Source organism: Oryza sativa, chromosome 9 (genome assembly GCF_034140825.1).
Source record: "Oryza sativa Japonica Group chromosome 9, ASM3414082v1".
Lineage (NCBI taxonomy): Eukaryota > Viridiplantae > Streptophyta > Magnoliopsida > Poales > Poaceae > Oryza > Oryza sativa.
The window spans coordinates 22664795-22676253 of NC_089043.1; the positions used below are offsets into that span (position 1 = coordinate 22664795).

The following is an 11459-nucleotide window of genomic DNA, read 5'->3' on the forward strand; positions in this document are numbered from 1 at the left end:
GTTCGCGGTGCACCGAGATGGGCCGCCTATCACGGAGAGGAGACGGTCCATCTCGGGCGAGTCGAGCTTATCTCACTGACAGGTGGGTCCCACGGGACAGCCGAACCTCCAGGCCTCCTGGCCGTCCGATCACTTCCCCGCATCGGCCTCGTCCCCCCCTCCTCCCCACACATCCTCCGCAACGCAGCGGATTCGCCACAGATCTCTCGCCCCACGTCGCCGCCCTCCTCTCTCCAAATTCAAAAATTCCCGATCCCCTCCTCTCCTCCGCCATCTCTCTCAAACTCAACGCATCGGCCTCCCCCTCGCCCGCCTCCTCGAATGCCCAAACCCTAGCCCGATCCAGCCGCCGACCGACCCACCTCGAGGGAGCGCCATGGAGGAGCTGTTCATGCAGGTGTTCGAGCGGCGGGACTGGGTGGCGGCGCAGCTGCGGCAGCAGGTGGAGTCCTACGACCAGTCCCTCGCCTGCGCGCTCCTCGCCGCCGGCCGCCCCCCCCCGCCGTGGCTCCTCCCGTCGCGCCCCGCTGCGCCGCAGGGTGAGTTGCTTGCTGCTGCTGCTGCCCCCTTTTCCTCTCGCTCGGTTCCATTTTCCGTGGGGTTTGGGTTTGCGATTGAAGCTAGGCTTGGGCAAGTTGATGGGATTTTTTGGTAGATTTAAGGTGGCGCAGGCTTAATTTTACCTATGCTAGCTACCATTTCGGTTTAGTTTAGCGTTGCGAACATTTCGTACTGGATTAGTCTGGTTAGCGTTCTTATCCGTTGCATTTTGAAAGTTTTGGGCCTCGTAGTGCACAGATTTAGAGCTTGTTTGCTAAAATTTGGCAGTTAAAATTGCCGAAACAGCAGAAGGTCTCCAATTTCTTTTAATTATAAACCGAGGGAAAGTAGTTTGAACCAAGTTGTGTTTTCATTGGAAGGAATATAAGAGTTTTTTATACAGTAGTATATTTCGGGCCATGCATGTTGTTCGTTTTTGTTCTTATGCACTTTTCTGTTATCTTAAATTTGTTTGAATGCTGAAATGCCTCGTTGACATGCAGGGCTGAATGGCAAACCAGCGCCATCGGAGTTTGTTTTCACTGGAAGCCATATTACCACACCAGCAATCAATAGAACTGTCTATCAGCCTTCAGCTGTTCCTAGTACTTCCTTAAGAAATGTGGGGCTTCCAAGTGGATATAGCCATCTATGGACTGCTTGTAATTCTCTGGATACTGACCAACACCAAGAGGTCCAGCAAGAGCAGACTAAAGTTAATGAGGAGTTTGTCAACACTAGAGCTGAAGCCAACATGTTTTCAAGGATTCAACGTTCCAGGTCAAGGCAAAGGAATATCGAAGACCGCTTACGTGAAAGGGATGAAGCTGCAAATGGTGGAAGTAGTGATGGTTTGCAAGACAGGATGGAGAGGTCTAAGATTGCTGGCGTGCGGCTAAACAGGACCACCACATCATCATCCTCTGAACCATGTGGTGGTGATGCAAACAATTCTGGAGCAACACACCCTTTTCGAGGTCAGGAGAATGATATTTATACCAACAAGAGGAACTCAGTTGAATTCTTAAAGTGCAGTAAAGAGGGTGGTCTTGGAAGTGGAGTTCACTTAGATTGTTCCCCATCTCTGGTTCTAGAAAACAAGATTGTTAGTTCTGACAGTCTCTTCAAGGTTCCTAATGACTGCTCCGCTAGAGATTCATCAAGAACACAAGTTGCAGATAGCGTGTGCCATCCCCTCCCTGAAACTCATCTATTTGTTGAGCCCAAAATTCTTCAATTTGAAGGTGTTGAATCAGTATGCATGAATTTTTCAAGTGAAAAAATGGGGCAGCCACTGGAAAGTGCCCATCTTGATCTTGCTGAGGCACATCCTTTAAATGAAGACCCATCTTCTACTGGCTGTTATCATGTACCTTGTTCCGTGGGAAGCTCATTGGTTGATGGTGTTGAATTGGGACTTTTAAGCACTGACAGTGCAACATTGAAGCAGCACCTTCAATGTGGCAGTCCTGATCTTAGTCCCACACATTCTCGAAACAAGGACCCGTGTCCAACCATTTCCTCTGAAGTACCTAATTACACGAGTGAACCATTAGTTGAGCAGGATACATATTGTAATCCTGAAATCAATTCTCTGGAAGGACCATGTTCTAAGGTCAGCCAACTGCTTGAAAAGGAAGAAACGAAGGCATGCCCCGATGCCAATCCACTGCTTAAAACAGATGCATTGCATACCATAGGAAGCACCGAAAGAATAAGAAATCTTGCCTCTCGGAACTCCACTCCTCTTGAACAACGGAGCTCTGATCCTCATGTCTTGCCTTGTCAACGCAGTAGATCTGTGCAACCAGCTGACAGTAGTTCTCGGCCTCCTCTATCAACAGGAATATTGCCGGACAGTTTGTTGGAAGCGGTTGGTTTAGACCACCTTCCGCATTCAAATGATACAAATAGCCAATGCTCCCCATCTAGGTCTGCTGCAAGCCCAGATCTGCTTCCACTTCGACTCGTTAATTCTGGTGATGTTTATCAACCGAGCTTCTCTTGTTGTAAATCACAAAATAACAAAGATTCCAATGGTTGTGCTGTTGAGGGCACCACTGTATCCATAGAGAAACCGCCGTCCCAGGAGCAATATTTATTGGATAGACCACCTATGGAACTCAATGGTTTTGCAGATGAGGATACTCCCTTGGGCCACACTCTGGGTACACATAATGAGATGCTGAAAGGAAAGAAGGCAGACGACTTGGTGAACTGCCATTCTGGAAAGCTCAACAGTTCTCAGAAAAAACCCAAGGGTTTGACTGAAGCATCTGGTTTTTCTTCCGGAAAGAATGAGTCTGCAGGGCAAAAGGTTGAAAGCAATATTTCAACTGGTGTGATGCACACAACAGAAAGGAGCAGGGGGTTTTGTGCCATGAACTGCACGGAAGATCTCCAACAAGATGGTACTGCGCTTATTACTTGTAGGAATTATCTTAATTTGTCTTTTGTAGCAACTGCCACTCTGGCACGTGCTTACATAGTTTCTAATCTTGCAGGAACAGAACAAGAAACCTCTCCTTTTGATAATGCTGTTCAAATAAATGCTAATCGATGCACCGCAGATAACAATAAGCAAATCAAATCTTTACGACCTTCTGTTCGATACTCTTTACGTAGCTTGATGTCACATGAGAAAATTAATCTGCTCCAGTCAGAAGGAAGAAGTGCTGCTTGTGGCCAGAAGAGGTCAGATGCAGATGGAGTTCAAGTAAACGGTGGCCCATCATCTAAGAGAAGAAGAATAAAGCGTCAATCAAATGCTGCTCTCTCCAGCTCTCCTAACACAAATTCATTGTCTGTGGTCCACCAAGTTGATATTGACAATCATGTGTTACCCCTTGGAAATTTCTCAGGGAAGTCTCAGCCTTCAGGCCGTTACTTCTTAAGGGATTTAGGGTCCTCTGGGAGCATGTCTCTCAAGTCAGAGGAGAGGAATGCTGTGAGTCACGGCAACATATCAGTATCTAGTATCCATAATAAAACCAGCAGTTCTCCTGAAAGATATAATAAGGCTAGTTTAGATAATGAAAATGGGAATTCTCCAGGACAGTTACAAAATACATTAGATGTTGTGAAAACAACCGCTGCTTTGCCTAGCTGCTATGGTACCTTAATTGATAATGAGAAATCATGCGCAGAAGAGGTACGTGTTCATCAAGTGCTCTGTTTCCTTTCTGTTCTGAAATCTTACAAATTTTAGTTCACCTGAAGAGCTCAATCATACTCTTCTATTGAGATAATATGCAGCTAAGTACTGAACTAGTGATGCTCAGACTGGCCGTAGGATCTGTTATACTTTTACTTTCTAATAAATCTTGAATATACAGCCATGTAGCCTGTCCATTTTGTTGTTTTGGAGTAAGTGATATGGGTACAATTAGATCATAACTAAATTTTGCATACAGCAGGGCAATGGTAATGTAGTTTTGCATGTAATATTGCACTCATTTTCATAAAAAATAATTTATTAGCATTTTTAGCCAGTATGTTAGGCGATGCTCACTTTTTTGGTTGTGAATCAGAATTTAATGCACTGAAAAATCGTCTTTGTTGGCAGGAAAATCCTTGCTTAGAAGGTAAACACGCAAATGATACTTGTTCGAGTGTGGTACACCAGCAAATGACTCTTCAGATTGATAACATTGCATCTCAGAGTGTAATATTAAATTCAGAAAATTATTCTAGAGAGAACTCAATTACTATATCTGCAAGTTATGTTTCGGATCAAAATGGTGATCAAGCACATGCACCAAGTGCATTGGTTCGTGAGAATTTAAGTTATGGCTCCAGTGTAGAACTTGACAGGAGATGTAAAAGTAATGGTTCAAAGGGAAGTTTGTTGTCTGGTGCTGCTATTACTATGCAAGATGGGGATGAATCTGTTGACTGTGATGCCACAATGCCGGAATTCGAGCGATTTGATGTTCCTATCCAATTTGACAGCCCATGTGCTGAGACAAAGACATCTGAAGCCCTTTGTGAGTCCAGAAAATTAGTCACCCTCAGTTCAAAGTTCTCAAATTATGACACTAACACAGAAAGTGGTGTGAGCCACCTATTGTCAGCCATGTCTGGGAAGCCTATAAACTTCCCTGATGATTTGCAACAATACAGAGCAAATAATGATAGAAGCATAACTGACATTTTTGGAGCATGTGGATTGGGACTTGATGATTCCTTTTCTATTTATGATGTCACAGCTTCATGTTCTTCAAATGGTAGCAGTGCAAAAGAGAACAATGACAATCCATTGACCCCATCAGTTGAAAAATATGGCCTGGGGAAACTGTCAGCTAGATCTGGATCTAGTTCAGAACATATGGGCTCTATTCCTGAACTAGAATGCTTCCGAATTGATGAACATAGCAGCATCGCAGAAGAAAATGAATACCAAGGGATGTTACATGGATCTGCTGGTTTGAGTTACTCGCATCAGTTGCCATCTGGCAGAAAAGCACTTCAGGATATCACTGGATTATGTCAAAACACTGTAAATTCTGCCTCTCTTTCCTCAATATTCTTGGATACAGGTAATGAGCTCAATCATCAGACAGATCTCATAAATGGTCATGCCAACGATAAGCCAAAAAACAGTCTTGCTGCTTCAACCAAGAGAGAGAGAAAAATATCTGATTCCCTTCATCCTAGATTAAGGAGGACAGAACTACATAACAGAAATGGAAGACACCAGAGTGAAGCCAATATTGACAAACAATCTAAGCCTAGCAATATTGTTGCCAATGTGACATCATTTATACCTCTTGTAAAACCAAAGTTGCAACCTACAACAGCATGTGGTAAGTGCTAGTACTTTTAATATCATTGTTTATTTAAAAAAATGTTAGTCCATTTGGCTAGTGATGCTTTGAGCTTAAAAAGAATTTGAATGGTGCTCATATATAGCTTTCATAAATTGGACTTCTGTCTTGTAGTGAAAAAAGATGTCAGAGTGAAGGCACTTGAGGCAGCTGAAGCTGCAAAACGCCTTGAAGAAAAGAAACAAAATGAACGTGAAATGCGCAAAGCAGCTGCAAAACTAGAGCGTGAAAGACTGAAGCAAGAGAAAGAATTAAAGCAAAAACAGGAGGAACAAAAGAAGAAGAGAGATGCCGATGTGGCTGCTAAAAAACGGCAAAGAGGAGAGGAGGAAAGGAAGGAAAAGCAGAGAAAAAGAAAATGCACTGAGGAGGCTCGGAAACAACAGAAGCAGCCTACAGAAAAAAGTCTTGCTGTGAATGATGAGAAAGATGTTTGTCGAAAAACATCTGTGAGTAGAAGCAAAATATTTTATTTCTATCAGTGTTTCCTAGAACATGTTTTTGTTACTGAATACATTAATTATTGCAGGATAATATAGAGCTGACAAAACCTGATGGGAGAACTACCGAACCTGCTATGACCAATATTCCAAACAGTCTTGAAGAGGTACGCTTTGTTTATTTAACTTCGTTGTGAAAGAGGGGCATAGATAGAAATCTGTATTTATTGGTACTGGTCAATTATTGTGTATATTACTGTGTAACTGATGTCGTAATTCATAAGCCTTAGAATGTGGGCAAAATGTTTAGATACACACACCAATAGTTTTATTTGCAGATGGAGCAAAACAACTAAATGTTGCCAAGTTGACCCGTTTGCTCTTCATAGCTTTTGTTCTAGAGTCAACAATAGTTCTAACAGTGTATTACTTCCTGTGTTGTTTCTGAAAACTTCTTTCAGTCATACCAAATGTCTCCCTATAAGGATTCTGATGAAGAGGATGATGATGATTTTGAACATGAGCAAGAATCCAGACGTAGGAGGAAATTTATTCCTTCGTGGGCTCGGTATGTATCCATCTAATCAAATCCCCTGTTCAAAATTGCAGCCTTTATTTGAGAAAAAGTTGTGTGTTTGATGTGATGCACTGATGCCTAATGTGAAAGCTCATCACTTGTGGGAAACAAATGTAGCTTCCGTATTATGTCAAAGATTACATGATAGTCTTTTGAGCACGATGTGAAGTGACTATGGAAGCTTCTTTACATAAATGTTAAACATATTTTCTATTTTAACACTGATTAGCATATTGTTGCTATGGAAGCTTCTTTACATAAATGTTGAACATATTTTCTATTTTAACAACTTGCATACTTCTTTTTGCTGCTTGTTGCTTCTGTGTTCATAATGAAGTACTGGTCCTCTAGCTTTTCTATTTACAAAGTTGTCTGATTTGCAGGAAAGAAAACTTGGATAAACTCTTGTTGTCCAATCAGAGTTTAGACCCTAGAGAACTTTTTGCACAAAAGTGCTCCTTCAACTTATCTGATGGTAACCTCCAGCTCATCTCTGTCATAAATTTATTTCGGTTATTACTGCTGCTGAATTTGTCTTCTCTTGCCTGTTCTCTCCAGTTCTTTCAGTTCACATACCACAACGTGGCTTCAGATAAGTTTCCATTTGACGGACTATCGGCAATACGTCATTGCCAAATTACATCATCAACAGTTGTGCATATGCTTGGACGGCATTTTCTTGTATGCTAGAAATTAATCAACGTAGCAGAAAATTTGTTTCTTGTGGAATATTAGAATTTAGCAGGACATGTGTTGCCACATTTGTATACATATTTGGGCATAACCAATTTGTACCAGCCGAGTTATGTTTATGAAAACCTTTCTGGGCAGTACAGTAATTACCGAGATTATGGATATAAACCAGACGGCAAAGTGACCACGACAATACATTTGGAAACGAAAACTACGTGATTTTGGCACACAATCTCTTCAAAGTGACGAAATCAACTCGTGTTGGAAGTGAAATGATTGAATGAGAGTATGGGACTGTGTAACCAACAGTTTTCTGTTCTTTCGAGAGATACAACCAGAAAATCAAAAGGTAAACGAAAAGTTTTCAGGAAGAACTTCTGTATGTCTCCCAGTTTTCAGGAAGAACTTCTGTATGTCTCCCAGTTTTCAGGAAGAAGAATAGCCGTTAACTATGGTCGTCGTAGCTTGCCGCTTGCTCCGGCGCTATACCTGTTCGCCACCGCCTCATCCGGCCGGGACCGTGTCCGACCCTCGCCGGCGATCGCCGTGCTTGTCCCGGTGTCCGGCGGTGTACACTCGAGTTCGTAGCGCACAAAAAGTATCACAACAAATATGAAACATTAATTATATGAGATTTGTTCCGGTCCAACAAAATATACCTCGAGATACCGATACTTCGAGGTACTTTTTGCTGAACTGTAGCAAATCTCCGTACTGAGATGCACGATACTTCGTCGATGGCCATGGCGGAGAGACGACGGCCGGGGTGGCGAGATGGACGGCAATGACAGATAGATCAGAGAGCACACGGCCCTGGCAGAAGCGACCGCCGTCGTCGCTGCTGCCGGGTTGTGCTCTCTCTCTTCTGTCATCACTCTCAAGTCTCAACTGCCCCCCTCCCCCATGACATCCTCCTCCATGGCTCAATCGTTTGAATCCTCCCTAAACAAAAACACGAAAAGAAAAAAGAAACAAAAGAAAGAAAGAGCATGATCAGTCAGACTGAACAGACTAGACTCACGATGCATTCCTACAATTCTACCCATGCATCATGCATTGTTCACAAGTGAAAAAAAAGGAGATGCAGCTCAATTAACTTTTTCCCACTGGATCACAGCTCCTGCTCGTCGGATGGCACGGCGAGACGAATAGACGATAGTTGTTGCCAGCCACCAGTGTGCGATCGAGTTTGTCATGTGTGTGCCGCAACAGTGTAAGCTCTCGCTCTCGTGATGGGGGGTGTTGCTACTTTAACTCCAGGTTTCCCCGGAACGCGGCGTGAACGTGGCCGCGGCCAGGGGCGCGCCGCGCGCGGCAGTGGCTATATCTATATGCGTGGGCGCGACGGCGACGCCATGGCGATCGAGCGCGCGCGCGCGGGGCATGGCGCTGGCACGCGACGGGGACCAGGCATGCCCCGCGCGCGCGCGCGGCGATTAATTTCGGCGTGGGCGCGCGCGTGGTTGGCCCTTGGCCGGCCTGGCCCCTGCGCTGCGCAGGCACAGCGCAAACTGTAGCGGCTCGTGCGCGGCGCAGGCAGGCTGCTCGCGGCCTCGCGTCGAGAGCGGCTTTGGGTCACGGCCATGGCGCTGCGCGAGGCGCTGAGATGGGCGATCCGGCAGACAGCGTTGCGTGTCCCAGCTGTGCGCGTGGGTCTCCGCAGAGCCCGTCGTGGTAACTGGTAAGTGGCGTTAGGGATGAAAACGGAGCTGTTTGTTTTTTGTCTGCTCCGGTGAAAAATGAATACGGATACCGTATGTTTGTGTGTCGGTCATATTTAATCCTTTTTTATATTTTGACATAATTCGTACTCCTCTCTGTTTCAGGTTATAAGAGTCAAAATCAAACTGCTTTAAGTTTTAGAAAAAAACAGTAATATTTTCAACCCAAGAAAAATTTATTATGAAATAGATTCAATTATTGATTTGATGAAACTAGTTTAGTATTATAAATATTATTATATTTGTCTATAAATTTAGTCAAACTTAAAACAATTTGACTTTAATCAAAATCAAAACGTCTTATAACCTAAAATGGAGGGAGTATTTATTTTTTATCTGAGCTATTCGTGTTCGTTTCTATGTCTAGCAAAATTTACGAAAATAAATATGGTATGAATATCAACTGTTAGTATCCGCTCCATTTTCATCCCTAAGCGGCATAGCGCTAGTGTAGCGTGCCACTTGCAGCGGCATATGTGAGTGTGTCATGTAATTCTCACTTGTGGGTGATAGGACCATCTGTGCGAGAAAAACTGTGAATTGCGATCGAAGCAAATTTTAATGGAATTGTAACAACAAAAAATGTAACGTAGATGAAGTTGACCTCTGTAGTAAGAGTCCAGCAATTCGTATCGATGTAAAAATTTGTTGTTGTGGTATTAGTCACTGACGTGACCGTCCGATGAGCTGACGTCATTCGGACGGCGGCCGCCACCGGCCACGGTGGCGGTCACCTCCCGGAGCATCAGCCGGAGGCATCTCCTGTACCCGCCGACGGCCATCTCGACGAGCTCGACGGACCTCGCCTTCTCCACCTCCGACTCCCGCAGCGTCTGCTCCATCCGCGCCACCTCGCCGGCTCTCCTCCAGGCCTCGCCGTCGCGCACGCCGGTGAAGCCCACGCCGCCGTCGCGTGGCCTGACCATGTCTCCGGCGGCGGCGTCGGCGGCGGCGGATTTCTTGATCACCATCACGTCGGTCACCGCGCCGCTGATCCGGAACGAGGCATCGAGGAGCAACCCGCTTGGTATGTCCCAGACGCTGACCTCGCCGTCCTCCGTGCACGTGACGAGGTTCTTGCTCCCGTTCGCCATGCCGACGCCGACGAGGGCGGCGTTGGTGTTGCCGCTTGCGTGCCATGACGAGCTCGTGATGGCGGCGGGGCTTAGGGACGCGACGTGGACGCGGCCGTCGGAGCCGCCGGCGAAGAGGCGGGCGGCGAGGTGGTCCAGGGTCAGCGAGAACGCGGTGCATGGGAGCGTGAGGGTGCGCAGGTGGCTACCGTCCTTGAGCGTCCAGACCTTGCACGTGCCGTCCATGGAGGCCGTGGCCACGACGGCGTCGCACCCGCCGCGCCCGCACGCGACGCAGGTCACCGGCGCGGCGTGCGCCGGCACGCGGTAGAGCGAGAGGTCGGCGGAGACGCTGGCGTCGTCGGCGTCGGCGTCGACGTCGAGGACGGAGAGGAGCACGAACACGGCTACCTCGCCGTCGTAGCCGCCGGAGACGAGGAGCGAGCCGTCGTCGCTGAGCTCGAGGCACGACACGGGGGCGCTGCCGCCGTGGGCGCGGAAGGAGCGCGCGACGTCGCCCGACGGGAGCGCGATGGCGTGGACGCGCCCTGACAGGCCGCCGGCGAGGAGGTGGGAGTGGGAGCCGCCGCGCGGCGCCGCGACGAGCGGCGCGACCGGCTCGGGGACCGGCAGCGACCGCGCGGGCGCCCGCGACCACCAGTGGAGGAGGAGCACGGAGCCGGCGCCCGTGACGGGGCAGACGTGGGACGCGGCGACGAAGGGCGCCGCGGCGCCCGGGGCAGCGACGACGGCGAGGCCGTGCCGCGACGTGTTCACCGGCGCCGGGAACTCGGCCACGACGTGGCCCGACACCGCGTCGTAGGCCGTGACCGGCCGGCCATGGCAGGCCGCGAGGATGAGCTCGCCGTCGCCGGCCAGCTGCTGGGAGGAGGAGGAGGAGGAAGAGGACGCCGCCATTAGCACGCGGCGACCCCGCCGTGCTGCGTGTCGCGGGTTCGCCGGTGCAAACTGAAGAAGGGAAAAAAAAAGGAGTGTGAAGTGACCTGTTTGGCTCTGATTATTTGCGCTTTTATAAGTATAAAAATAGTTTTAACTTGTAGCCTAAACTAGTAGCCGTTTCATTCAGAGCTTTTCCAAAACGGTAAGCTAGCTTAAAAGCAAGCGATATAAAAGTACAAAATCAAAAAAATTGGGCTTAAAAGCCTAAGCGGATAAAGTTATGCCAAAAATAAGAACTGTAATATTAGAGCAAGTTTAATAGTATAGCTAACTACTAACTCCAATTTATCTATAGCCAATTTAATAGCTTATTCATATAATAGTTACATACTACACTATCAATAACTGGTCCCACCTATCATACACACACTGCATCTTGGAGTCCATACTATAGCTGGCTACAAATCTGTAGCCCACTGCTCTTCTCTCCCCTTATTTATCTTTTTAAAATATATTTGCAGCTGACTTATAGCCTGTATCTGCTCTTAAAAGTAGGTCTCAGTAACTGTAACATACCTCTATGTTTTTTACTCCTTGAATGATAACAAGGATCATGAGAAAAAGAAACTTGCAATTTGATAATGTTATACACTTATAGAGTATGTGCTTAACGGTGTCTTGTTATACTT

General features: G+C 46.7%; 2 protein-coding genes across 2 annotated transcripts; one reads left to right on the plus strand and one right to left on the minus strand.

Moving 5' to 3' along the window:
* The first annotated feature begins 272 nt into the window (after positions 1–272).
* Positions 273–7222, plus strand: LOC4347367 (uncharacterized). Its single transcript, XM_015755191.3, has 9 exons — positions 273–539; positions 1044–2951; positions 3045–3691; positions 4106–5345; positions 5481–5815; positions 5896–5973; positions 6268–6374; positions 6767–6858; positions 6942–7222. The coding sequence occupies exons 1-9, from the start codon at positions 377–379 to the stop codon at positions 6977–6979; spliced, it is 4608 nt and encodes a 1535-aa protein (XP_015610677.1). The 5' UTR covers positions 273–376; the 3' UTR covers positions 6980–7222.
* Positions 7223–9071: 1849 nt separating this feature from the next.
* Positions 9072–10867, minus strand: LOC107276543 (protein ROOT INITIATION DEFECTIVE 3). Its single transcript, XM_026020534.2, has one exon. It carries the CDS (start codon positions 10786–10788, stop codon positions 9457–9459), a length of 1332 nt encoding a protein of 443 aa, XP_025876319.1. The 5' UTR covers positions 10789–10867; the 3' UTR covers positions 9072–9456.
* Between the last annotated feature and the right edge of the window lie 592 nt (positions 10868–11459).